Source organism: Syngnathoides biaculeatus, chromosome 15 (assembly GCF_019802595.1).
Source record: "Syngnathoides biaculeatus isolate LvHL_M chromosome 15, ASM1980259v1, whole genome shotgun sequence".
In the NCBI taxonomy this organism is placed as follows: Eukaryota; Metazoa; Chordata; class Actinopteri; order Syngnathiformes; family Syngnathidae; genus Syngnathoides; species Syngnathoides biaculeatus.
The window spans coordinates 24,447,659-24,473,761 of record NC_084654.1 but is presented as its reverse complement, the minus strand read 5'-3'; the positions used below and the strand labels follow the sequence as shown (position 1 = coordinate 24,473,761).

The window sequence follows — 26,103 nt, the reverse complement described above, 5'->3', positions numbered from 1 at the left end:
CAGGAACTCCGGGCAAAGATCGGTACCTTGGCTAGCAAGCAGAGCTCCAGGAAGTCCGCCTGCAGGGTTTTCATGTTGTCGCTGATGATTGGGTCATGGACAGTCTCGAGCAGCGCTTCGCCCTTCTCAATCACGCATTTCACAGCAGACTCGTGTGAATGCACCACTTGCTGGATTGTCTGTGAATAGCACATCCATATATTGAAAGAGAAATATCCCCAAATTATCTAAATCTATTCTACATTTTTTTCCATTCCAATTTCTTAGCGGTAATCAAGCTCGTGCCGCCTGATCATGTATCAATAATCTGCTGAACAAGCTACTAGCATCTCAGTATCGTCGTAAACCAAAAAAAAAAAAAAAAAAAAAACCCATCTGATCAGTCTCAAAGAGGATTTCTTTGACCTTGTACTTGGCCAGCTGAGCTTTCTTCTGATAGAGCTCAGCTTTGGGCTCCACGCCGGATTCCAGCAGCCTCTTGGTTTCCGACACCCACTGGGCCTGGGCCTTGTATTTGTCCATGTAGTCTTTGGAGAGTGAGATGCGCTTCTCCAGAGCGTTCTGCTGGGTGCGCATGGCTGCCACCAGCTCCTCCAGCTTGCCCAGTTGACTCTCCGCCTCCTCCCTCAGCTGCTGAGCTACGGCTTCCTCCAGGAAGACGGCAGCTCGCTCCGTCTTCTCCCTGACTGTCTTCAGGTTGGCGTGTCCCTGCTCCACGTCTGCCTGGAGAGCCTGAGCGCAAAGACGGGATGATGAACTGAGCATCCAGTAGCGGTGGAACCACTGACCTAGACAACAATGAAGAGATCCTACCTCTAGCTTCTTCATCTTTCTTTCCATGGCAAAGCGATCCACCACGTCCGGACTTACGGCTAGGGTGCGTAGGCCGTTCTGAGCGGTGAGGAGCCAGTCTGAGAAAGTGTCGAAGACACATTGTGCCTCATCGATGCAGGTCACCTCCTCTTGCAGCTGCTTGATTGTCTCCTGAAACCAAAAACGACAAAGCCAGGAAACTATTGGTGAAGATTCTCAACGCTTAACTCCCCTGCAAAGTGAAAAGAAATCCGGTCGGTCTTGAAGGTTCGACAGACCCACAGAGAACAGTGTTGTTGCCAAACCTGCCATATTTACCGCAATCTAAAATGAGGCTTCAAAATAATCGTGAAAACTGCCGTGGGCCGGATCGTGCTGAATCCACTCCCTGCTCAACTGTCAACTTTCAAATACCACAAATAATCGACGACGGCAACACCTCGAAGTTTACCAGTAGGTGCAAGAGCAAGGCGTGGTAGCGGGCTGTGATCTGTGTTGCTCTGGTACTGATCCGGCTGCTGATGTGTGTCTCGTCCAGAACTTGCTGAGCCAAAACACTGAGGCCCTCCATCTCCTCTTGGTAAACCAACACTTCCTCTTGCCACGTCTGCACAAAGAAGGGACGTTAGCGAGGCTCAGAGAAAGCTACACAGGCTAACGGAGTGCACGGACCTCGATCAACTGGAGCTGGGCGTCTTTGGTGGCACGGTCAGAGCGGCGGTGGCCTCGCAGTTGCGCTTTGGTCTCCATGGCCCTCAGCCAGCTGTCCAGACGCTGGAACTTCTGCTCAATTTGCCGGAGTTTGGCCAGGGCGCTGTTAAGTTGGGCCCTGGTGTCGGCCAGACGGGCCTGGTACATCCTCCACTCCTGCTGCAGCGTCTCCAGAGCTCGGTCTTCGATCTGCGGCGGCCCCCGCGGAGTGACCAGTTCTCGGTTGACCAGCAGGGCGTTGAGCAGAGCCTGACCCTCGGAGCAGTGCAGCTGGAGTTCCTGGGGTCGCAATTGTCAGTTTTCAATCGTGAAGAAAAAAAAAAAATACATACAACGTCTCCTTTACAACATGGTCAAAACACTCCTTGAAGATTTTCTGACCTGCAGCTTTTGTAGCGCCTCCTCCAGCATATCGACGTCGCCCTCCGGCTGCATGTAGCAGCCCAGCTTCTCCAGTTCCGCTTCCAGCCAGCCCTCAAACGCTTGGAGGCCCACTTGATAGTCCTCGTGCGCTTTCACCAGCTCCTCCGCTTTGGCGACGGCCCCCTGATGTCAAAAGTACTCTCACCATCCAGTATTGCTAAATGCAACTCGGTCAGGTGACCATTCTTGTAACTCAAATGAACTTTACCCATCGAAATGAATGGTAATGCCATTAATCCGTTTCCAGCCCTCCCCCCAAAATCATTTTTTTGGTCATTTGTTCTTAAGAAGAAAAATAGAGCCGAACAATTTTGATGCCGCTTACCACTGCATTGTCTTTGATGATGTCGTAGCGTTCTTGTAGATCCTGCAGCTCTAGTTGGGCCACGTAGTTCTCGGCTATGCTTGCGCTCTTTTCCGTGATGGTGGCCAGCAGGTTTTCGTGGCCGAGGACTTCCTCATACAAGAGCTGCAACCGCAGCAGGGCTCATTGATTAGCAGTGGTGGGAAGTTACTTTGCTAATGTAGCTCAGTAGATAATTTAGATAACAGAAGACTTTACTGGAGCATTTGTTTTTCAAACATCTTTTTACTTTTGCACATGAAACCTTGAAAACAGTTACGCGCACTTTCAACTCTCTCCTTCATTTATTGCTCACGTGACTGGGATGAAGTCTTTCAATACTGCTTTCAGAAGGACTTAAAACCTAAAACCCATAGAAGCAGTTCGACTTGATCGATGATAGATTTCACGAGTAAAATGGAATTTGCGTATTTGATGTTTGTGTCCTTTTTTTGTCAATTTCAGCAATAATTGGTTGTGCCAGCGCAAAGGAAATAAAGTATGATACACATTTTGCCGAGTACCTCAGAAATTGAAATGAAGACAAAGAGCTGCACTGATCAATGTCGCTGACGTGTCGGGTTTTAGAGAGAGAGAGAGGAGGACGGCGTCACCTTGGCTCTGCTGAGATTAGCAGTTTTATCTCGCATCTCGGGACACTGCTTATCGGCCAGGTCCAGGTTCTCCTCCACGTGTTCCAGCCAACTTACGAACTGACGCACGTCCTCCTGGTAGCTGGTCCACTGAGACAGGGAACCCTCCAGTTGGCTGTTGGTGCAGAAGAGAAGTCAGAAACCAGAATAAGATGAAGCACAGGTTGGACAGTTGATCGATGGTGGGGAGTAACCAAGTACAAATACAAGGACTACGTTACGAGACTTTTTCAGGTATCCCTGCTCTACTTCAAATCACACTGAATAGAAAGTTTTTAATTGATATTTATCGAGTGCATATAGACCCAGCGAATCTGGGAGGATTGACAGCAGTTAGGAGATTATCTAAAGCAATCGTTGGTTGTTTGGTGTTTGTGTCCCTCAAATAATACATCAATCGGTACTTTGACTTTTTCAAAGGAGATTTTTCCATCGGCTCGAGTACAGCGCGTGAGTACTTCTACCGCCTTGTGTTGATTTCTAACCTTTTGCACTGAATGGAGGCGGAGAGCAGAGCATCCCAGGAGTCTTTCAGATCCTGTATCTGCTCCTGGACCACAGCCACGCCGTTGGCCGAAGTGTTTCTCTGAACCGATTCGCCTCTGGTGATCACCATCTTGAGCTGGATCTCCTTCTCCTGGCGAGCCGTCAGCAAGGCCTGGAATGACAATCGTGCGGGTCTTTAACCTTTTCTCCTTAATGTTACACGTAAATCCTTGCTTGCGTATTCTACAGGTTCCACTCAATTCCTTTTTATTTCTATGCCTCATATCAAATCATCTTGTGGTGTAGCATTTTAATGTAAAACCCCGAACACGGTTCGATTGAGTTCAAGCGGGTGGGAGTCAATGGCTTTCTGCTACCCGGGCGTATCCCGGCCTGTCTTGCTTACAAACATGATGAAATGGTCAACAAAAGGTTATCCATCGTCTGCACTGTTCTACCTCCAGCTTGACCATCCGGCTATCCAGCACGTTTTTGTCGGCCGTGGGGGCGCAGTAGGTCTGCAGCATGTGGCTGGTGTCGGCCACCCAGTTCTGCAGCTCCTTCAACCCGTGGTTGAAAAGCTGGTGCTCAGTCACGATGCGGTCAATCCGTGACGCCTTCTCCTGTTTGAGCGAGAATACGAAAATCTAAAACAAATGTTTATACCGACACATACATATACACAAATCTCCCAAAAAACACATCGCTATTTCAATAGGATCATCCCAATTCTTACAGCTATTTTTGTTCTACCTCGCCTAAGCACCATCCTGTCACAATGTTCTGTAATAAACATTTGGTTTCAGCGGTTTAAAAAAAAAAAAAAAATCGGGCATATGTAATCTGCAAACTGCATTTTTCTCATTATTGACTGGTATACAAAGTCAAAAGGAATGCTGTGAGAAAGGATTCCTTAAAAAAAAGCAAGTTTGTCCCCAGCCTCCTGTGGATCAGCACCCAGAGACAAGTGCAAGGTGCTACTATACCTTGGTCAGGTTGGTTAGCGCTAGGAACTGAGCAGAGAGCTGCGAGACGCGGTGCACAAAACCCTTGCCGGCCGCGTGTTCGTCCAACAGCCTCTGGGCCTTCTCTTTAAGCCTGCTCAGCTGGGCTTGGTGGGAGGCTAGATCCTCCAGCACAGACTGAAAGGGCACAAGCAGGTTATGGCAGAAAGCGTGCAAGCAGACGCAGAGACGGGAATGACCAAAGCAAGGGTTACAGGTCTTCAAAACGTGGCCGTAAAGGAAAGCGAACAGCGTCAATGCTGGAAAAGAGCAGGAAAATGCCAGCGTGTTACGGGAACTCAGCCCGAGCTTTTGGCGGTTCCTCAAAGCTGGACAGAAGCGGTTGACCGTAAGGGCTAAAGAGACCGACATTGACTTCAGACGCCAACGTTAGCGTAAATATTAGCTTCCAAAACACCTCCAACAGTACCTTCCAAGGGTCAGTGTTACTTCTAATGTCGGCTACCAATACTACTATTCTCTTCCAGTAATTCATCCAATATTAGCTTCATTAACTTACCTCTGACTTTTGGAGACAAGGAAGCTCAAAGTGAGCTTCCAAGGTTACCTTCAACATTAGCGTCCCACATCGCCACCAATATTAGCTTCTAATGTTAGATTCCAAAGTTAGCTTCAATGTTATCTCTAACGTTAGCTTCCAATCTTTGCCTCATCATTCCCACAAATCTTGACATCCATCTAAGATTCTGAAATAAGCATCAGTGTGAGCTCGAATGTCCGGGCTAAGGAAGATCAACATTAGCTTCCAACGTGGCAACAATATTTTCAAGATTAGCTTCCAACGTTAGATACTAAAGTTAGCTTCAACGTTAGCTTTAACTGTGGCTTCCAATGTTAACAGCTCAAGTTCACCTCCAACGTTACCTCTAACTTTATCCCAAATGATAGCGCTACGGAAGATCAAGATCAGGATATGATGTGAAGATGATGATGGATTCCAAAACTAGCTTTAGCATGAGCTTCTGACATCAGCTCCGTTTGCTTGTTATCCAGATGGAACGACGACCTGATGTATAAATGGTGACTGAAGACGTGTGCTTAAACCATTTCCCAGCACGCCTACCTGGAGTTTGTGGAGCTCGGTCTTCTTGGCCGGGAGATCGTGGAGCCGTGCGCTGCTTTCCTGTACCGCCGTCTCGGTGGCGCTCAGGAACTCCTGGAGAGGCTCGGCGCTTGCCTCAAAGTCCTTCATCTGAGAGGCCAGGTTCTGAAACCAAGAACAAGTTTTCCGTCAGCTTGCATCTTCTGCCAATCTCCTGGCAACGTGATCCTTGCTCACTTGTAGATTGATCTCTCTGTTGTGAAGATTGGACATGATGTTCTTCCAGTCCTCAAGAGCATTGCTGGTCTTTGTGCGGGCCGTCTCCGCTTTGTCTTTGGCCGCGATCATGGAAAGAAGCTCGCCTTTGACCACCACGCCGTTGAGCTTGGACTGACCCAGCTCGATGTCGCTGAGAAACTCCTGCGGGAGAGGAGATGGTGAGAGGACTAATCCTACTCCCACAAAGCGAGGAATACTGGCCTTTGAGCAGAAATTTCTGCAAACTTTGGGATCAAACATTAGAAGCTAATATAGAAGCTGACCTTGGAAGCTAAAATTGGAACTATAGCAATGTCAAAAGCTAACGTTATGCTTTCTTTAACTGTAGCTAACGTTGAAAGTTCGCAAGTTTAATTTCGTTTACCTGCAAAGTTTGTCCTGCAAAAACAGGCCAATAGACAATACTGAATACTGTATCGGTTCCTTTTAAGAGTGCGGAATTCCCCACATTACCTGAATCTTCTGCAGGCTTGATGAGGCCTCAGAGAGATTTTGGGGCGCGTCGAAGCATTTGGCCGTGTTGATCTTGGTGTTGACCAGCCACTGCTGGAACTCCCTGTAGGCCGAGCGGAATCCCTGCTCCTGCAACTTCTCTTTGCTCTGGCACTCCCTGGCGGCTTGGAGACTCAAACTAGTAGCAAAGAGTAAAATGCAGCATTGGACTTTTGGCCATTCTTTTTCTGTCACGCTTGCTCTCTTTAGTACTGACTTTGGGTGAGAGGCGGGATACTGTCCGCTGTACCTCCACAGTCACAAATTGGCTTATTTACAGATTTTTTTGGGCCAGGGAACCTACCCCTGTGTTTTTGTTTTTTTGGTTTTTTTTTTGGGTGAAAACCCCTGCTTCTGTTTTTCTTATCTTATCTTCTCTTAATTTTTTTTTTTTATAAAGGTTGCATGTCCTGCCCCCGCTGCACGCACACATTTCGGCTCAGTCCCTATCCCCCACCGATAGCTGGGGTCAGCTGTATTTTCAAAGCCCCCCCCCCAGCCTAACTTCGCATTGGAAATTGACTGGAAAACCTCCGGCCCTTTGTGACCTTCATTTTGCTAATATCGCAGTACCCGTTGTATTCCTTAATGAGGGCAGACACTCTTTCGGAGTGGGCGCCCACGTCTCTGGAGAAGCGGCACAGATCATTGAGTTGCGTCTTCAAGCTGTCGCAAGCGGGCTCGGCTTTGACCAGCTCCTCCAAAGTGTCCTGGGGACAAAAGAAGCTTTTTATTTCTGTGGATTTAATGCGCGACAGGCGTCAAGCTCACCTTTGCAATCTGCCAGCCTTTCACGGCCTCCTCCCCGTCACACTTCCCCTCGGCTTGCCCCAGTCGAAGACGCCAGTCGTGAACGCGGCGCCCCAAGTCCTGCACGTCCTGCTCCAGCTGCGCGGACAGACTGCCGAACTCCTGCTCGGAGGTGGTCATCTGAGAGAGGGCGGTCTCCAGACCGGCACGGGTCTGAAGCGCTGCGCGTTCCCACTGTTCCCAGCTTGATAATAGTGCCGCCTCCTCGCGCTCGATAGCTTCGTAACCCCCCGAGCCGGTGTGATCCCTTGCTGCTGCCCCACACCTCTGGACCCGCTTCAGCCTCTCTCTGCCTCGCTGCTTGGAATCCAGCAGCTCCTGCGAAACAAAACAGTCCCTGAGCAGTCCCGAGAACTCTCTCTGTCGCCATTAGATTTGCACAGATTCCCACAGATACATTAACCTGTTGGTCTTTGAAGGGTAAATGACTGTGACTGATGCCCACCTGGACTTTGGAGAGTTTTCTTTTGATGGAGGCCGAGTCCCCTGACAGGTCAGACCAGCGCTGAAGTTCCTCCTTGGCTGAGATAAGCCAGTCGTTGAAGTCTCTGACGGCATCCAGGTACTGCTCGTGCTCCGACACGATGATTTGCATGGACTGGATTTTGCCCTTTGGGAGAGAAGGAGTGGAACTTATCTTTAATATCTCCATCTCAGACCTAAATTACTCACAAATAGAGGCAAGCAGATTCGGACAGATTGGAAGAGTGACAGAAAGGCATAGAAGTGGATGTTCTTGGACATAAAAACCTGTTGTGAAGGTTTGCTTCTCTTTAAGAGAAGCGCAAGTTGCTATGAAAGAACTGAAACACGGAGCAACTGGGATGGGCACCGAACAATTTCAAGGTCAAACAAAGTTTCCCTGTGCATTTTAGTTCCGTTCCGAAATTTCGCCTGGTCCCGAAATCCCTAACCTTTTCTGTGAGGAGTGTATTCCTGTGACGTCCTTCAATCGGCATTACCTTGACCACAGCTGAGATGTCACCGAAATGCGCGGTGAGCTCCGCCCGTGACTCCGGTCCAAAAGTCGGGTCGGCGGTCTTTTCGTACAGCTCCAGGGACTTGTCCGTAAGACGGGACAAGGCGGCCGCGTGGGCGTCGACATCCGCCTGGATAGCCCTGAGGCGCTCCAGGAGAGTGGACTTCTCTTTGAGGCCAGGCTGCTGGGGTAGAGCCATCCCGACTTCCTGCTCCACCGACTCCATCCACTGCTGGAGGTGGTTCTTACTTTCCTGGAAGCTGCTCCACTGGGCCACCGTCCACTCCAGTCGGCTGGCGACAGGAATTTTGTGTAAGTAAGTAGAGAATGCCGTTTCCCGAGGAATTGTGTGTGAAATGTAAGTTGGTGGAATGGGAAGTAGACTGAACTTTTGATGTTGGACTCGTGGAAAATGGGAACATTGCGCAGTTGTGCTGAATTGTATTGTTTGAGAAGCAATTTTTACGAGGACAAAAGAGAGGCGGGGCAACAATAAAAACGCCATCTTCCTGACATCTGCGAGTAATGTCGCTTTGCTGACCTGTGGCAGCCCATGGAAGTGATCAACATATTGGCCCAGGCGTCCTTCAGGCTCTGAAGCTGCGAGCAAATGGCCTCCTGCCCTTCCATCCGGTTGTTTTTCAGCACCTGTTCCCCTTTTCCCACCGTCACGTTGAGCTTCACCTCACCTTCGCCCTTCATCAGCAGGACATCCTAGGTGGAAACCACACGACAAACGTCAAGGCTACGAAGGTGTGAAAACAGGGACTTATGCTAATCCAGTAGATCATAAATGTAGCGCAACAATCCCCAGCCTAACTTTGGGAATTCAAGCATTGCTCTACCTGTACGAGAAGAAGCCTTTTCTCCAGGGTCTCCTTGTTGCCGACGGTACTGTTGAGCAAAGCCAGACGCTCCTGGACTCCGTGGAGCCAGGTCCAGGTGGCCTGCAGCGTCTCCTCGAAGGCCCGCTGCTCCTGCAAAGTCAACTGGCAGCTCCGCAGCCTCTGGCAGCCGCGTCGCAGCAAGGCCTGATGGCGCGACTGCAGCTGAGCCGACAACCGCGTCTCGCTGCCGTCGCCTCGCCCGCCCTCGTTCAGGGCCTGCGCCTCCTGACACAAGTGCTCGAAGGAGTCTCTGCAGGGAGGAAGGGGGAAAATTGGGTTTTTCATTCCTGTCCTGTCCTGTCCTGTCCTGTCCTCTGAACTGTCAGAGTGGAAATATGTATTTTCCTGAGGGTCGAGAGTTTGAGTCTGTTGCGCTTCTCCCCTTATAGGGTAGGAAGTCGAAATACACATTTTTGAGCACAAAACTTTCCAAATTTTCACAGAATACGGAGGACAGGTTCCTGGATACAACCGACGACCAATTGGTGGACAGGACAATGCTGAACTGGGACTGATCAGGGGTTCGCTATAAACGCTGAATGTTGTTTGGTTTCCTATCACTATGATGCTATCAAACAACGTTTTTTTTTAATGTCGTGAACTATTTAAGAATACAATAAGAACTAAAACATGTTTTTATTTATTTACGACGTGTGGTCATGGAGGGAAGACGTAAAAATTACGAGTCGACAAAGTAAGGAGTCGAAAGTGCAGATAATTACAGTGAAAAGTCATACAAAACATGCAATACTCAAGGAAGGTACAAATAGCAGACAAATGTGTGTGGCGTAACGAGAGAGAAAGCAAGTCCAGCGGTGCCTCGGTTCTCGAACACAATCCCTTCCAGAAGGCGAAACGTTTGAAAACCGATTTGTACGAAAACAGAGACGTTCCAAAAGCGAGGTGCCGCCGTATTTGTAACGGGTACGGTTGACTTAAGAGGCCACCTTTCTTTGAGCACTTCCTGCTGAAATTCCTCCACTTGCTGGAGCAAAACCTTTTCAGGACCGCGTTGCTCGGCTTCGAGCACATCTGCGCTCATCCTCTTTTCCATGCGCTCCAACCACCACGTGAGCTGCTTAAGACGACCCTCCCACCTGAAAGGAGAACGTTGATTGTCACGGTTGCTTGTTTGGTTAAAATCCACGACTTAATTCTCTTTGTGTTATGTTTACTTTGGTGCTAAACTCCAACTGAGGAGGGCAAAACAAAGCAACAAGCACACTTTTCCCGGCAGCAGTTGCCAAACACCTTTGAGATGAGGACCAAGTTGTTCTCTTACCCTTTCACGAGGGACGCGCTGTCCTCCAGGATCTGTTGGTTCTGTCTGCACTGCTCCACGAAGCTGTCCCAGTCCTGCTGGATGGAGGAGAGGTGCTGCTGGACCTGGCCGGCGTTGGCTTTGGGAAGGTGGAGCAGAAGCTTCTCTCCCTCCTCGCAGACCTGCTTCAGATGCACTTTGCCTTCCTCCATGCGCTCCGTGGCGCCCTGAAGAACCAAAATAAGAGTCCGAAACGGGGACGCATTGGTGTTTGAAGGATTATCATTCACAAAAGATCTTTCAGTGAGCATTTTTCTGTTGAAATGTACAGTTTAATTGTCATTTGTCATGTTTTATGTGTCAGTTTTTCACTAAAATTCAACCGGAAGCGGCAAACTCGCCTTGCTTGTGAGAGCCAGAGATTGACAACAGTTGCTATGGAATACTTTAAAAAGTTTTGGTTTAGCAAATCCCCCGTGACAAACGGGAATTGGCCTGACCTGGAGTTTCTGTAATTTGCGCTCGACGACGTGAGTGTCTCCAGATCGGTCGCAGCATTCTTTGACGATCTCCCTCTGTTCTACGAGCCAGCGATGGAATCCCTGAACTAGATCTACGAATCAAAAGAAATGTTTTAATACTGGATGAAACCTCTCCCTCCGACAGTCTATTTTCTCACCGCTGAACTGCTGTTGAAGGCAGTTCTGCAGCGACGCCAAAGTCCTGGCCGAGACCTGGTTTACAGACTCGTAAGTCTTGATGAGCTCGGTGAGCGCCGCGCCCAAACTGGAAAGCTCCTCCGAGGGATATTTGCGACACAGGTTGTTCAGGCTTTCTCTCGTGGAGTCGATACTTCCCTGCTGATTTTGCAGTTCTTTCTGAAGTTCCTGCAAACGATAACGAAAATCAATCGACTGACACCGGAGGGGCCGTTGTTCCGAATATAGCGACGTCGAGCGTCACCTTCACTCGGCAGATGTCCTCGGGATCCGAACCAGCGGGCGAAGACACCAAGGAGTCCTCCATGCTCTTAAGCCAAGCAGACATCTGTGCAATGTAATCTTCCAGCAGTTTCTTCTGCGAGCTGAAGTCCAGCAGATTCCCTCTGGCCTGCCCGAGCAGCTTGGTCACGGCGTCCATCTTCTTCCTCAGGTCGTTCTCCAGCAACTGCAGCGTTGGTTGGAGTCGAGTTTTTTTTCGCAGGTCTTGCAAGTTGATTTGTTTAGGCACTCGAGAGCAGCAGCTCACAAACAAAGTACCTTTCGGTAGCATTTAACGGTTTGTTTTAAAACTTTCCTTGGGTAAAAACTTCACAATGCCGGTCCTTCAAATGATTGTTTTGTGTGGAACCGGTCAGTGGTGCAGGATCACCGATCTCGCGTTTTCTTTTTTGGTACCTACCTGCAATTTCGGAGGAGTTTCTTGACTTTGACTGGCCCTCTTCAGCTCTGACATTGTGCCCCGCAGGTTTTCAAGTCTCAGCTCCTTCTCTCCTATTTGCTCCTGTTGATGTCGACCGAGCACGACGACTGCTGTGGTTAGTTAGTTGGGAGGAAACTTGGGACAAAATCGAGAAAAGTGCAAGGACGCGTTGCAAGCAGTAAACATTTATCCACGAGTGATTTTATACATTTTTACTACACAGAGATACATGGATGCTCTCAATTTTTTGATACTTCTCAAACGGCTACTTTTGAATTGTTGCCACCTGCTGCACTATAACCCGCCACTCCGTTGTAGTTCACGTATCGTGGGACATTAAATCACCCGAATTGCTCCGCAGGCTTGTGATGTTTGGACACTCGCAAGATATCCTTCAACCCCGCAAGTTCATGCAGGTTGTTCCAGATACGGACGGATTCCAGAATCCTACCTGTAGCGCAGAAAGCCTCGCTGACACCTTCTGACTGTCATTGAGGTTGTTGAGACTCTCGTTCAGTTCTGCCAGGCCGCAAGTGGTCCAGCTTTCGACGTCGTCCGCAATTTGCCGTACGTCCTCCCACAGCAGCAAAGTCTGCTTCAGGCGGAGGAGATTGTCGTCCACCCGTTCCGACGCCTGCGTGACAGTCAACATCTCGTTTACTTTGGTCCAAATCTCATTGCAAACAAAGAATGGATACAAGGTGAGATAAATAATACTTTTCGGATCAGTGAAATGAAATTGGACAACTTTGGATTTTTTTGGGGGGAGTCCCTTTCTAGCCGAGGACTGAGTTCGTTTACGTACATCCAGCCACTGGTCCACGACCGTCTCGATATCCTTTTTGACCGTTTGCGAGTCACTTTCTGGCACTTTCTTCAATTCAATCACCAACTGTTTTCCTTTGCTGGAAAACTGGTCCAGTTCCTGTTGCATGTCAGCCATCTCCGTCTTCACCGCTTCATGCTAGAGATGGTGGAATGGCAGCGCACAATAAAGTGATCAATTGATTGACGGGAAATTAAGAAGAACCGGACTTTGCTCTGACCTTGTTTAGGGATCGCTTGGTGTCCTCGTGGTCCTTCAGAGCAGAGCTGATATCGAGCAGCGGTTCCGTGCTGTCCAAAACGCTGCCGATGGCGGACTTGCGCATTTGATATTCTCTCATGAGCTCAGCAAGAACGCTGCACTGCTCTTGTCTGTTGAAGAGACAAAGTCAGCCACCCTTAATCACGGCCACTCACGCTTCCCGCAGTTATTGGAGGGGGCTCAGTCCGGCCGGTCGGGCCAGGCCCGCAACCCCCACGAGCGCGGGAGTCCGCCGTACCTCTCGGCTATGAGCCTCTCGGCGACCTTCCACGTGGTCTCCAGCAGGCCGATTTCCCTCAGGGCCTCGCCGGCCAGCTGCGCGTCTCGCTGAGCCAGCTGGGCCGCCTTGTCCTTCAGCCACTGCTCCTCGTGCTGGTGGGACTGCAGCTCGTCCTCCAGCTGATTGAAGAAGCGCAACCTGACGACACAAGCCAGAAAGCCGCCGTCAGTGTCACCCTAAAGCGGGGACGTCCAAACTTTTTCCGGAAACGGGTTGTCCTGAATGTCGGACCAGGGCGAAAAAAATTCCTTGTGTGTTTTAAGCTGAGTCTGATACCTTTGCCGTAAAGCCAGAAGGCTGGGCTCTCTCAAGCTCTGCTGGTCGGCTTTTTCTTCAATGTCTTCCACAGCTTTGAGCAGCTGCTCTTTGCGCTGGCTAAAGGACGTCCACAGAGCCCCCAGCGCCTCCGCTTCGCTCTGCTTGGTTCCGAGCAGGTTCCTCACAGCATCCAGCTCCGCGCCGAGCGAATCGGCCAGCGTGCGGCACGACTCTCGAGCGCCTTCCCGGGCGGCGACGCGCAGGTGGCTTTTGCAGAGGGCGCTGTCCAGGTCGACGGCCAGCGTCTCCAGCCGGGACACGTCCGGGACTACGCCGGAAAGCTCCCGCTGCAGCTCCTCCACCCGGCCGCGATCCCAGCTCCCGGCGCTCTCCACGGTTTGCCGCAGGCCTCGCAGAACCGCCGCGGCCTCGCCGTGCGCCTGCCGGAAGCTCCCGAGCCTTTCCAGACACTCTGACTGCAGCTGGACGAGGTGCCGGGCCTCCAGGTAGGACTGGACGCAGCTGTCCGCTCGACTACGTAGCAGCTGCGCGTCACCGGGGTCGGAGGCTTGACAGAGACTCTCCGCCTGGTGATCTAAGCTCTCTTTCAAACTGGCCTGCTTTTGTAAGGCCGCCTGCATCTCCTGCCAAGGGAAAAGGATGGGTAAAAATGAGACAAATCAGTTGCGTGTTTTTAAAACTCCAGATTTTTCAAAAATATCAAAAATAAAAGGTGGAAAAACAGGCTACAAGACTGAATTTAAGGTGCAATCACATTTGTTCTTTCCATTTCCAGTTGGCAATCAAAAATCAAGATGATTTTGCTATTTGTTTGAAGAATCACACATCAAAATTGTGAAAAATGGGCCACAGGATTCCCTTGCGGACATCCGCTAGTTGCAGGGAAAAGGAGTTCATAATTGACCCCGATTATAATTGCATTGAAATTATTATTGTTATTTTTACTAAAGCAGGGATGAACTGCCAATAAATGTTTTCAGGTTGGTTATATCCAAAGAAAGGAAGGAAAAACATAATAAATTAGGAGAAAAATCAGTGAATACGTGAATTTGGAGGTGGCGCCCCCCCCCCCCCAAAAAAAAAAAGGTAAATTTTTCATTTTTGGGATCTTTGAATTGAAAATGGAATGATTGAACGACAGCCCCGTTTGGAAAATGTGTTCCCGATTCGATGTGCCACGCGTCACTTACGTTCACTCGCGCGCTGGCCGAGGACAGGTCGCCGATGCTAATTTGAGAAGCGGAGTGTAGACCGGAAAGCATGGTCTCACTCCACTGCGAGAACTTCTGAAGGTCTCGGTCAAGTTGCTCGAGAAGGGCCAAGTGATTCTGGAGCTGGTGGATTCTGGAGGGGGGAAAAAAAAGGCGGTGCGATTTCCTTAGTTGGTATTATTAGATTATGTCGATTTAAGTAAGCACATTTTATAAACGAGAGAGCTGGGGGCAAAAACACGTTTTTTTGAGAATTCCCAACTCCTGTTGGCTGATTAGTATGATACTAATATTAGTCATTCTTAGCAGATGATGAGGAAAAGGATTTGTTTTTCTCTATGTATTACTGCACCCTTTGTGTTCAATCCATTGCTTAAGAAACTATAACATTGAGCATAGACGCAATGTCAACATTCAGCTCGAGGACGAGAAGGCTGAGCTAGGTGGTTGTTTTTTTAAGACACAAGGCTAAATTCTCCTCGTTTTATCTTTAGTTTGACAGTAAACCTCAACTGAAGTTTTCCGAGAACATTTCTCTTTGTCAAAGTGCGACTTATTGTGAAGAGAGTTGAGTGCACAGCCAGCATGCAGCGATCATATGTCCAAGAAAAGAAAATCAACCAAAAAACAGCTCGTAGTCTCTTGTATCTCAAGGCGCAGCTAATATAAAAATTAAAAAAAATAAATAAATAATGTTGAGTAAAGTCTTGGGATGACAGAAGGGGGGGGGGGGAGAATGTGGTTGATTCTATGGACGTCCGTCTGAACCGGTGTGTTTCTAATGACCTTTTAGGAAGGGCTTCATTTTGGGCACGCAGCCTCCTCTGCAGTCCGTCAAGCTCTTCCCTCAGCTGGCTCGCTCTGTCATCCGGAGCAGTTTGATAAAGAGACGTCCCGGCAGACGTCAGCTCAGCGTGAGAGGGTCCGAGAGTCTGGACCTCCGAGTGCAAGGCCTGAAAGGAAAAGCAGTTCATTTATGGCCAAAAACAGACATTTGCTTTTGTGTCAAGTTAAGGGAGAACACATTTCACGTACCTGCACGTCCTGCAGCTCGTTGCAGAGTTTTGCTCTGTCGGCCGACAGACACTGACTCTCGGTTTTGACTGCAAATTCGCTCCTCTCCAGACAGGAAATGAAGTTGCAACGCTGTTTTTCAAACCTGCGGTCAGTCCATCCACACAACGGAACTCAAGGCTCAAACCGTTTCATGTAAAGATAAAGTGGCATCCCGACTTGGAAGTTGAATTGGTTTATCAAATCCATTTTCAAAAGGTCGTTTCTTACCTTTGCCAAACCGTCAGCAGGGACTCCAGAGTGGCCTGTTTGATTTTGGCTCCCCGAGCGTTTTGTTCAAAGCTGGCATTTAGCTCCTTCACAGCGCCCTCCGCTTGCTCTCGGTCTCTGAGCCGCCTGGCGCCGGCGGACAGGGAGAGCAAAGTCCCCTTCAGCCTGTCCAGTTGCTGAGAGACGTCCTGGGAGGCAGGCAAACGAGACGGACAGTCGGTCCACGTTGGCAGCTTTTGAGTATAAAGACGATGCGGGCTGTGAATCTAAACGATATCACAGCATGAGAGTCAAGTACCACGTGGTTTTGAAGGGCTCTGTAGGTGTCCGACGAGGAACTGCATGTTTTGATCGGCTCTTCCAGCTTGGACTGGAGCTCACAGAGCGATGCTTGTGCCTAGAAAAGCAGAAATTACTCTAAAAAGGAAAACCAAAAATGAAACGGAAGTCTGGCTTGACACTGCTGCCCCCTCGAGAAGACCTCGGATAATAAGCCAAAGAAAATGTTTGAAGTCGAAACGGATTCATTTGGACCAGAATTGAAAAAAATCCATCCATTATCCTCACAAAGGTGTGGTGGAGCCTAACCCAGCTGTCAATCGCAGGGCACATGGAGACAAACAACAGTCGCACCCTTGGGGCAAATTTAGTTTCATGATTTTGGGATGTGGGAGGAAACCGGAGTGCCCACCCGGACACAAGCCATCCAGGCACAGGGAGAACATGCAAACTCCACCCAGGCGGGACCTCAGAACTGTGAGGCCAACGTTCCAAACCAATACTTTTCAGAATCATTTCCGTGACTGCACCTCCCGGAAGCTCTGCGCAAACTTCTGCTGGTGTGAGGAGCTTTCCCGGAGCTGCCCGTCAAGCTGCCGCACGCTCTCCCTCAGCTCGTCCCAGTAGCGTCCGATTTGGGTCAGGCGGGACTTGATGCGGGCCCCCTCGCCCGACGAAACGAACCGAGCCACGTCCTGAGAGTCCGACTCCAGTCGGGGGAGAACCTCAGCTCGCTCCCGGAGCTCCGCCGCTACGTCCTGAACACGTGATAACACAGCGGTTCTCAAACTTCTTACACCGAGAACCACTTGACAAAAATACTTGGCTCATGGATGAACATGCTTAAAGTACTGTGATTCCTTCACATCAGAAGGGAATCGGGCTCGGTTTTTTTACAAGACACGAGGCGTCGTTTGTTCGCTTTTTACTTGACCAGTTTGTCAGATTAAATCGGTAAATGTTCGTCAAAAAAGGTGTTTCAGGCTGTACATTGCCAGGGAACGGCAGCGCGAGATGCTGATTATTGCGTTCTAAGCCTTTAGGCAACCGATATTTCAACACAAACAGTACAGCCACACGTGGAGACAATGTAAAAGTACTCTCATATATTCTTTATCCTCTGTGAAGGACCGCAAACATTACTGGCGGACGTACTGTACTGCTATGTTTTACTCGTGTACATTTACCATGTAATGAGTCTGATATTAAATATTTGTAAAAGACAAAACACGTTACAATTTTGTGAGGGAGGAGTCGGGAACACATGAAGGGCATTTCCATTCATGTCAAAGGGCGAGGATGACTTGAGCTCCAAATGTTGAGTTGAGATTAAGTGCAAAAAGTTCAACACAGCTGAACCGTGCTTAAACGGCGTCATCACGACACACCTCAAGAATCGCGTCCACGTCGTAAGGAGTTAAAAGTCCGATGCTGCAAAAGGACGCGCTGTCTGTCTGTCTGTGGATTGAAGTACCTTCACGATCTTGATCTGTTGCTCGAGTGGCAAAGCGGATCCCTTCAAGGTGTCCAGTTGCTTCTCCTTGTCAGATATCCACGAGGAAAAAGCGTCAAACTGGGCTCCGAAGCGATCCCACTTCATCTTCATTTGCTCTCCTGTTTTCACACTAGCGCGCAAGAGCAGACGTTGCAAAAGAGCTCGGGATGGAAGAAATACTTGTCTTTCAATAGGCGTACCCCTTTTTGAGGCCAGCCTCCACTTCGTCCACTTGATCGCTGAGGCAACGCCCCTGCTGCAGGAGCAGAGTCTTGTTCTTTGGGCCCAGTTGGATTTCCGTGGCTCTCTTGAGCAAAGTGTTCATGTGCGAGGCCTCAGCTCCGCATTGCTTCAGAAGCGTCTGTTCACACAAACGCATTCACAGAATTAATGACGGTGGACAAGTTCACCTCGCATTTGTGCGTACACGCTGTGTAAACTTGTCAGAGATCAAAGTTGTGCTCACTCTGGACTGGTCAAGTTCTACGGCCAGGCTTTCAGGACTCGTGAAGTTCAGGTCTCGCTCCATTGTGGATCGAGCCTTGCTGACAAACTGGCGGACTGCCTCCCGCTGGCTGTCAAACTCCTGCCAGGCCGCCAGCGTGACCTGACGGTGACAAAACATCGCTTGTGAATACGAAATAATTCCATGGAAAAAAAAAAAAAAATCTCCCTCGAGAAAGAATCCCAGTGGCCCACCTCAAGGCTTTGCTCCTGCGAATCCATATTTTGCTCCATTTTGCTGAGGGTGTTCTCCAGACTGTGCAAATCCTGCTGCAGAGTCTCCCCGAGGCCTTCCTCGGCCTGCAGCTGCTGCCCCCTGCTGACCAGCTGCTGAACGTCCTTCCTCTTCAGCTTCAGCCGTTTCACGAGTTGCTGGGGAGACCACCATTTAGACCCATCCGGACTTCCATTGTGAAAGCTCTCTAAAGCGGGACGATACCTGGTGAACGAGCAGCAGTTGCTGGGCTTCTCTCACGGTGGGACAGTCCAAGATTCTGGAGACCTCGGCCTGAGCTTCTTTCTGCGCTCGGAGGAGATCGTCCAAAGTCGTCTGCACCTCCTCCCTAAACTGCACGCAGTCACCCACGGCCAGGACCATCTTCTCAGCCTAAATCCCACCGAAGGTGTACGGATAAATTGTGTACATTGATCGTCAAGGATGTCAAGCTTCTTTTCTTTGTTATTATGATCACCCAAGAAACGTCAGGTCGGTTTCAAGTTGCAGGGAAAGTCACCCACCTCGATGAGAGACAGGAGAAGACCTTTAAAATCAGCCGAGAGTTTGCCGAGGGCACTTCCTTTGCTCTGCGCGTCGCTGTCGGCGCAGATCTCGATCAGGACGGCCATACGGGCTTTCAGCCAGTTGAGGTTCCCTTCCTGTAGCTCGGCGTGGTTGCGAAGCTCCTGCGGCAAAGCGCGGCGAGGGAGAAGCAAAATGAAAGACGCGCGTGCCGAGAGTGAAAGACAGAAAGACGGATTTTGAAAAAATACCGTGATGGCAGCCTTGACCTGACTGTATTTTCTGGGGTCGCCCGCCCGGTTTCTCAGGAGTCGGAGTTGGCTCTCTTTAGATATCAACCAGCAGGAAAGTTCGGCATATCTGTTGACATGCCACAAGTATGGAGTAGATACTGGATACTAAAAAGAACCCAAGAAGTAAAAAGCACTGAAACGTGCAGTCAAAGGATTTATAGAAGGTTCACTTGACGAGGTTCGAATGCATTTTTGGTTCATCCTGAAAGCTGACTATTGTTAACTGTCTGCGAGTACTGCAAAAGGGCGGAGGAGCGTCGTTCCTCACGTACTTTGGGAAGGCGTCATTTGAGATGAGGCTACCTTGCGTTGTAGTCCTTCCACTTGTCTGCGTTCTGCATGAGCTTCTGATGGGTGTTTTCAATCTCCTCGCTGACCTCAGCGTAGTCCTTCCTGAACTTGTCAAGGGTCTGGTGGGCGGAGTCGCCCTCGGGGAGCTTCTGACAGAATTCCTCCATCAGTTGCAGCCTCTTCTCACATAGCGACTGAGGTCCCTTTTCTCTGAAGAAGGCCTGAAAGAGGACCCGAGGGCATCCCCGGTCTCAGTGAACTCGACAGACTTTCGCAGACTCTGTCGCTCACCCGGTGCTCCTTGATGAGCCTCTCGCTGCCCGTGCTGGCAAGATGGCGGTTCTCGCGGTTCACTTCGGCCCGACACTCCTGCAGCAACGGGGCCAGCTTGCTCCCCTCCGCCTCCGCTTTGAGGTGGAGGAGGTGGAAGGGAGCGTCGGTCTGGACGTCCTGGCAGAACGAGGATACCCAAGAGTCACCAGTCAAGAGACAAACATCTCTCGTGCTGTTCACTTTCGCTTCGTGAACTCACCTTCCAGTTTTTGTGCAGCGTCCTCACGGTTTCCTGCAGCGACTGTTGCTCCTGCTCGGGCAAAATGTCAGTGAGCTCGTCGCAAGCCTTGAGGAACGTGTTGAGGACGCGCTGGTCTAGTTGCCCAAAGAACTCCTGCCAAAACCACAAAATGTTTGCTTTATGGACGTGTCAAAGGAAAATACCCGACGTGTATTTCCAATGGGAAGAACTCTTTCAGCATTCTAAGAAAGACAACGTGCAACAAATGAGCAAATTCCCTCGTCCATCCATCAACGTAATCATGTCGAATAATCAGCACATTAGGAAAGATAAAGAAATAAACATCGACTCCAAGGCAAACCCTTCGCTCAAGTAGTCAACTGCAAACCCGATAACGGGAAACAAAAGGAACGTGCTTTCCTCAAATAATCATCCACTCACGACAAACAAACTTCAAATAATCAACACCCCCCTCAAATGATCAAGTTCCAAAGCAAAACCCTCCCTCAAAATTAGCAAACTTCCATCACCAGCCACCAAATAAATACCTGAAATGATCAGACGCTAAGAAAGAAAACGGCTTCGGGTACACAGATCAGCACTTTTCTCAAGTAATCAACTTGACGCAGAAGCTCGAAGAAGAAGGCTCACAATAAGAACCCGAAAGTTCCGATGGGCCCTTTGAGGCAGAGTGGAAAGTGGACTGATCGGGTGTTGAGGTAGCGTACTCAAACTTCTTTACGTTACCTTCCCGTTTCCTCACCGTGTGCTTCGTCAGCAGCTCCTCCGGGTCGCCGCTTTCGGTCATCCAACTTTCCGCCATCTTCAGAACCTTCTCCAGCTCTGAGCGGGACTCGTCGAATCTCTTCACGAGGCTGCTGTTGGCCTCCACCTGCTTCCTCCACTCGGTCGCTTCCCCGAACATGGCCTGCGTGCACGCCACCAGGGAAGATTGCCAGATGAACCTCAAATGCACGATTGGCTTCGGGGGAGCGGAAGGACCTTTACCCGCGAGGAGGCTTGGAGGTCGGCTACTCTTTTCTCCAGGAGGCTCATGTCCATGTGCTGCAGTGTTTTACCGGCGTCCACGAGCTTCAGGATCGTCCGGTGGTTCTTCTCGATCACCAGCAGACACTTCTTGCAGTTTTGCGTGGCGGCCGCCAGCTCCTGCGACAAACGAGGCGTGAGCCCCGCGGCCAGTGGACGCCTTGAACTCTTCTTCGGGATCACCTGGCATTTCTGTTTGAAGTCCACGGCGGGCCCCTCGGAGTCGCCGCCGCTCGTGACGTGGCTGGCCTTCTCCAGGGCCTGGTAGAACCCGGTGATGTTCTTCTCCATTTCTTCCAAGGGAGCCAAGAGGGACTGAGACTCCTTCAGCAGAGGCAGACATCGCTCTCTCACCTGATGGCACCGGGGCAAAGATGAGAAAAAAGATGGCAAAACACAGTCCCGTCATTTACGAACTATAAGCCGCGACGCATCCAACCCTGCGGCTTTCGCAATGATGCGGCTAATTTACGCACTTTTGCTAACCGCCGCCAAGCTAAGAGCGAGACAGGTGGAATATGTGTGTCGATGAAGACGCAAGTTTCATGGAACTTCGCGCTTTGTGGATGAATAAAATTAGCGCGAACACGCGCAACTTTTACGTGAAAAGCAATTGAGCTGGCCGATAAAGAAGGAAACAGAGCTGCTGCACGTAAACTAGGCATGAATGAATTGATGGTGAGACGCTGGAAACGGCAGCGGGATGAACCGGAGCAATGGAAAAAGAAGAAAAAAACTTTCAGGGGTAATAAAAGCAGGTGGCCTGAAGCGTGTTGCTGCTGTGCTACTGCCATGTTTCAGTGACTTTTACCGGTATGGTTTTTTTTTTGGACCCAGCCCTGTTAGTGGTGCGTTACGACCGTATTGCTGCCGTGTGAATGCCGCGTCACAGGCACTGTTTGCAAAGAAAAGCTTATTATTATTAAAACGTTGAAAACTCTTTCTGTGTACCGTCTTTCTTTGTAAATATCTCGTGTTTCAATGTGGGCACATGCGGCTTATAGACAGGTGCGGCTTATGTATGTTGAAAAATGTACTGGGTGAGGCTTATAATCAGGTTCGGCTTGTAGTCCAGAAATTTGGGTACACACAAAAAGTTGGGGGTACCGGGCCTTCGTGTGAAATTTCAGGGCGAACCTAAAAAAAAAAATAATAATAAATAAAATAAACCAATATACTAAAACTTTCCAGGTAAACTTAACGTGACAATCTGTTAACCTTTGAATTTGTGGGGTTTTTTTTTTTTTTTGGTTGTTTTTTTTTCTTGTGGCCGACAAATGTTTTGACGACCTCCTTTGAATGGTACACTGCAGCAAGTTTAATCTTCGAAATTTCCCTTATGTGGCTAAAAACTGCAAATGCCTTTGACATCCATTCACGACCGTTTCACTCTAGGATGGCCTCCAAAGTTCCTGACAGATCAGATGCAGTATTGCAGGCACAGTTATTATGAGGAAGAAAAGTGAATAACTTTATTACGGTGTTTTTGGCGAAAACAACCTACTTGCTACTTCTTATTGGCAAGAACAGAAAATGAGAAATCTTTTTTGTGTGAAAGACGCAAGCCTGGCCTTTTTTTTTTTTTTTTTTTTTGGTACGATGCTTCTATGGGGACAGTGTAGAATATTCGGAGGGTGTTGAAAGATGCTCAATGCTCTAAAATGACTGCAGGCAATATTAGGAACTCTGATTTGAAAACAATGAGACAACTGACCCTCTTAAAATTGCTTCTTTTGTGGGGGTTTCCTTTCGTCAAAAAGTCTGAAATTCGCACATAAACCTGCCGTGGCCGCACCTTGCTGAGCTGCTCTTTGACGGAGGCCATCACTGTCGTCATCTGAGTCACTTCCTCCTGGGCGGTGTCTTTGCTCAGCAGCTGAGCGGTGCGACCCGCCGCCTTACACGCCGCCTCCATCCCCGGCATTTTGTGCTTGATTTCCTGCGGGAGGGAAGGGGTCAGGGGGCGGGCTTTGACGTGCCTTCACACCTAAGGTGCATCCCCAAAAGCTGAATGGAGGCTCATCTTGGTTGCTGAAGACGGTTCACCTTTAGCCTCGACAGTTCGACGTTTGAGGTCTAGGGTTCAGCTACTTGTGTCTCTGATGGCGTGGTCACATTAGCGTTTCTTTGTGTGAAGTCACAAAATTGCTCCTTAGCGGCTAGTCACCTTTCTCAAAGAGCGAGACGGTCTTTGGGTGAGAGATGTCAGAACATTGCTGTCCGGAATTGGGACACGCAAGCAATCTCCCGTCTTTTGAAGATCCTGGAGCCGAAAAAGGTTATACTGTGGGGTCGCATTGTCTGACCGATGTCGAGGACTCGGTCCTCAGCAACCAAAAACAGGTCAGCCGCCTCATTTCAACTCGTACGTCTTAGCGCGACCTAAATGACTTGAGACTCTCAACGGATACTTCGGATCGACAATTTGCCTTTTCCAAACAAGACTCGGGAAAAGCGCGAGCGCCTCCGTTTACCTCGACATCCTGAGCAAACGTGCGCACGTTGAGGAAAGACACTTGCACGGCAGCGTTCAACTTCTCATCGGTGGCGTCCATGAACATCTTCAAGGTGTTGATGCCGTCCTGGTAGTCGTGCCTCAACTTGTCCACCTCGTCCGCCCTCGCGTACTGCCGACAAAACAGCTGACGGTCACTCCTGGTGCTCGTTCCAGATGGATCTACGTGCCTGGGCCAGGCCTCTTCACCCCGAGTCTCGAACCCCCAAGTACGTCACAAGCTCAACAACTATCGGCGTCGACTCGACAACTAAGTGCCCGTCGTGTGACGTCCCCCCCCCCCCCCCACGACGGCAGTCATCTCTTCAACTGTGGTCAAAAACCGACCGAGCTGACGGCGGAACCCCTGTGGAGCGCCCCGGCTGATGTGGCTCACTTTCTGGACCTTGATACAGAATAACGACCGTCGTAGACGACAACAACAACGGTCACTCCTACTGTCAAGGACGAGCGGGAGTAAGTCACATTTGTGACAGTCATCGGTCAAGCGCAAGTCTAAAACCTCCAATTTGTAGTCCCAAGTCCCAGCGGAAAAAAAAAAAAAAAAAAAAATCAGGTAAGTCCAGTCGAGGCCCCGTTTGAATTTCAAGACAGTCCTAACATATCAAATGATATAATCTCGCTCGTAGTAGTAGTCATGTGACTCGGCTCCCCCACCTCTGCTTGAAAGCGTGAAAAAAAATGACTTCATTTACGTATTTGACTTTGACGAAGAGCTCCCGCCATCGGCCGTTCAGAAGGAGGAGCTGCTGCTTGAGGTCCCGCGAAACGCTGTCGTCGCAGGTCTCGATGAGGAAGTTGCCGGCGTCGTTCATGTCCATGTGCTGCTGGACCCAGTGGGACAGGTTGCGGAAGAAATCCTGAATGAAAACGGAGCAAAACGGGAAAGCACTGAGCTGGGTTCTTTACTGATTTAGTGTCCGCGCTTACGGATCCAATCTACTGACAGTCAACCTCAAGCAGGAGTTTCAATAACCATCTTGAAGGCTCGTTATTGTTGACTTATTTGATCTGCGAAACAGCTGCAGTGTCCACTCCCACCATGCAGATATCAAAAATGTCAAAAGGACTCTGACGTCACACCAATTGTTTCCACTGCATGTGGAAATACATAAATTGAGGAGTTTCATTGAGACAAAAGAAGAGATTTGCTGCCACCGCATGACACCGATAGGAAAATATAAAGCCTTTTCGTGGAGATATCGATTAGTTGTACATTTACTATTCAGACATTTCTGCTGTGGTGGGGTGCTGTTATCTTTTTTATGTAAAACATGTGCCTCGAGATTTCATTTGAACCGGGAGGGGTGGAAAAATGTTCCTTCAAGCGTCCCCCGCGTTACTTACGCGCTTGGCGCTCTCCGACTGGTTGAGCACGTGTTCGGCGTCCTCCAGCCAGGCCTGCAGCGCCGCCACTGCGCCAGCGTACTTCTCCCAGTTGGAGATGACCTCCTCCAGCATGCTACGAACGCTGCGGACCTCCAGCGCCAGGTTTTTCCACTGAGCCGTGGCGTCGCCGAGGAATTTGCTCACGCCCTCCGCTTCGTCAACTACGTGCGTGTGAGGGTATGAATCACGTTTGGTGAAATAAAGCATGCGGAAAATGTCATTTTCCATACTCCCGTTAATGTATTTTCTATGAATTGGAAACCCCGGGACTTTAGAACTCAAGAACTACATCTGCTAACCACTCGAGCAAAATTTTTTTTTGGCGTTAGTTCGGTGTCATAGAGCATGAAAATGAACAGAATTATTTGAGGTGTTAAGAGAAAAGGGGAAAAAGTGAAGCCACCCGCAAGCAAGTTTAGAGCTCGGATTCCCTTTTTTTGGACTTACCTTTGTTGCAGGTCTTAGACCCTACAACATGAAATCATCATCTGTTTACGTCAAGACCAACGACAGACAGTGCAGCGCACAGACTACCCGCAGAAGTTATGAGGATATTGGCCTTTTGGCTGAAATTTATGCATAAATGGAATATGCACTATAATATGTGAATTCAATATGACCTTCTGTAGGGTTTCAAGCCCGCTATAATATTTTTAAGTTGTGGTTTTGAGTCCGGGTAATGAATTCCAATCGGGAAGTGTGAGGAGAAAAAAAAAAAACACCGATTGTGTAGGAATTTGACAACAAACGTGAACTGTCACCATGGCAACGGTTTGTCTAGATAAGGACGAAGGGGACTGATTAGCATCCCGAAACCTCAACATCCCCAACTTTTTGCGAGCAGTATTACGTGCGATAACTCGGGCTTACTAGAACTGTCCGACTTGACGTAGACGTCCGCTGCTTGCTTGAGTGCCGAAAAGAGGATCTCGTACTGCTCGAAGAACCTGTGGCCCTCAATGAAGGTCTGGAGAAATAAAAGGTCCGGATGAAAAGGTTTGCAGGGCGCCTCCGCCGGGCCGCGGCAACGATACGCCAAACTCACAAGATAGCTCTGCAACAGGAGCTCCACCGAGTCCCGCCTGCTGTATTTAACGATCCAGGACTTGAGTTTGGACTCGGCCAGCTGCAGAAAGGCCATCAGCCGATACTTCATCTCCCAGAATTCCAGTTTGATCAAGTGGCCGTGCGACGACGCGGACACGAAATTGAACCTGGAGATTGAAGGCGTGCTCGATTTTTTTCCCCCCTCGCTTCGCTGCTCGATGGG

At 49.5% G+C, this 26,103-nt stretch overlaps 1 protein-coding gene across 10 annotated transcripts in view; it reads right to left on the bottom strand.

The window, feature by feature from the left end:
• Nucleotides 1-26,103, bottom strand: part of syne1b (spectrin repeat containing, nuclear envelope 1b) — a 92,236-nt gene that overhangs the window by 45,622 nt on the left and 20,511 nt on the right. For 7 of the 10 annotated variants that reach the window (XR_009798569.1, XR_009798570.1, XM_061844658.1 and 4 more), the window contains exons 14-68: nucleotides 25,879-26,047; nucleotides 25,704-25,800; nucleotides 24,792-24,994; nucleotides 24,140-24,304; nucleotides 23,404-23,556; nucleotides 22,725-22,868; nucleotides 20,891-21,283; nucleotides 20,646-20,810; nucleotides 19,901-20,035; nucleotides 19,660-19,818; nucleotides 19,381-19,589; nucleotides 19,036-19,144; nucleotides 18,784-18,948; nucleotides 18,485-18,652; nucleotides 18,241-18,417; nucleotides 18,008-18,148; nucleotides 17,742-17,902; nucleotides 17,521-17,671; nucleotides 16,577-16,804; nucleotides 16,066-16,164; nucleotides 15,768-15,955; nucleotides 15,519-15,642; nucleotides 15,270-15,436; nucleotides 14,463-14,616; nucleotides 13,270-13,895; nucleotides 12,952-13,131; nucleotides 12,673-12,823; nucleotides 12,432-12,590; nucleotides 12,078-12,260; nucleotides 11,606-11,707; nucleotides 11,168-11,371; nucleotides 10,884-11,091; nucleotides 10,705-10,817; nucleotides 10,226-10,431; nucleotides 9,891-10,040; nucleotides 8,902-9,193; nucleotides 8,598-8,770; nucleotides 8,040-8,349; nucleotides 7,523-7,687; nucleotides 7,039-7,395; nucleotides 6,841-6,977; nucleotides 6,229-6,406; nucleotides 5,734-5,916; nucleotides 5,518-5,661; nucleotides 4,416-4,571; nucleotides 3,888-4,052; nucleotides 3,429-3,601; nucleotides 2,905-3,058; nucleotides 2,273-2,416; nucleotides 1,906-2,070; nucleotides 1,486-1,803; nucleotides 1,265-1,420; nucleotides 814-984; nucleotides 406-732; nucleotides 27-179 (exon numbers count right to left, since the gene is read on the bottom strand). Coding sequence is in view for 8 of the 10 variants with exons in the window: in XM_061844658.1 (XP_061700642.1) it covers nucleotides 27-179; nucleotides 406-732; nucleotides 814-984; nucleotides 1,265-1,420; nucleotides 1,486-1,803; nucleotides 1,906-2,070; nucleotides 2,273-2,416; nucleotides 2,905-3,058; nucleotides 3,429-3,601; nucleotides 3,888-4,052; nucleotides 4,416-4,571; nucleotides 5,518-5,661; nucleotides 5,734-5,916; nucleotides 6,229-6,406; nucleotides 6,841-6,977; nucleotides 7,039-7,395; nucleotides 7,523-7,687; nucleotides 8,040-8,349; nucleotides 8,598-8,770; nucleotides 8,902-9,193; nucleotides 9,891-10,040; nucleotides 10,226-10,431; nucleotides 10,705-10,817; nucleotides 10,884-11,091; nucleotides 11,168-11,371; nucleotides 11,606-11,707; nucleotides 12,078-12,260; nucleotides 12,432-12,590; nucleotides 12,673-12,823; nucleotides 12,952-13,131; nucleotides 13,270-13,895; nucleotides 14,463-14,616; nucleotides 15,270-15,436; nucleotides 15,519-15,642; nucleotides 15,768-15,955; nucleotides 16,066-16,164; nucleotides 16,577-16,804; nucleotides 17,521-17,671; nucleotides 17,742-17,902; nucleotides 18,008-18,148; nucleotides 18,241-18,417; nucleotides 18,485-18,652; nucleotides 18,784-18,948; nucleotides 19,036-19,144; nucleotides 19,381-19,589; nucleotides 19,660-19,818; nucleotides 19,901-20,035; nucleotides 20,646-20,810; nucleotides 20,891-21,283; nucleotides 22,725-22,868; nucleotides 23,404-23,556; nucleotides 24,140-24,304; nucleotides 24,792-24,994; nucleotides 25,704-25,800; nucleotides 25,879-26,047 (10,327 nt within the window). In the remaining 2 variants the exon portion in view is untranslated. Of the gene's footprint in view, nucleotides 1-26; nucleotides 180-405; nucleotides 733-813; nucleotides 985-1,264; nucleotides 1,421-1,485; nucleotides 1,804-1,905; nucleotides 2,071-2,272; nucleotides 2,417-2,904; nucleotides 3,059-3,428; nucleotides 3,602-3,887; nucleotides 4,053-4,415; nucleotides 4,572-5,517; nucleotides 5,662-5,733; nucleotides 5,917-6,228; nucleotides 6,407-6,840; nucleotides 6,978-7,038; nucleotides 7,396-7,522; nucleotides 7,688-8,039; nucleotides 8,350-8,597; nucleotides 8,771-8,901; nucleotides 9,194-9,890; nucleotides 10,041-10,225; nucleotides 10,432-10,704; nucleotides 10,818-10,883; nucleotides 11,092-11,167; nucleotides 11,372-11,605; nucleotides 11,708-12,077; nucleotides 12,261-12,431; nucleotides 12,591-12,672; nucleotides 12,824-12,951; nucleotides 13,132-13,269; nucleotides 13,896-14,462; nucleotides 14,617-15,269; nucleotides 15,437-15,518; nucleotides 15,643-15,767; nucleotides 15,956-16,065; nucleotides 16,165-16,576; nucleotides 16,805-17,520; nucleotides 17,672-17,741; nucleotides 17,903-18,007; nucleotides 18,149-18,240; nucleotides 18,418-18,484; nucleotides 18,653-18,783; nucleotides 18,949-19,035; nucleotides 19,145-19,380; nucleotides 19,590-19,659; nucleotides 19,819-19,900; nucleotides 20,036-20,645; nucleotides 20,811-20,890; nucleotides 21,284-22,724; nucleotides 22,869-23,403; nucleotides 23,557-24,139; nucleotides 24,305-24,791; nucleotides 24,995-25,280; nucleotides 25,302-25,703; nucleotides 25,801-25,878; nucleotides 26,048-26,103 lie in introns of all 10 variants that reach the window. The other 3 variants (XM_061844652.1, XM_061844653.1, XM_061844654.1) reach the window with 3 other exon arrangements.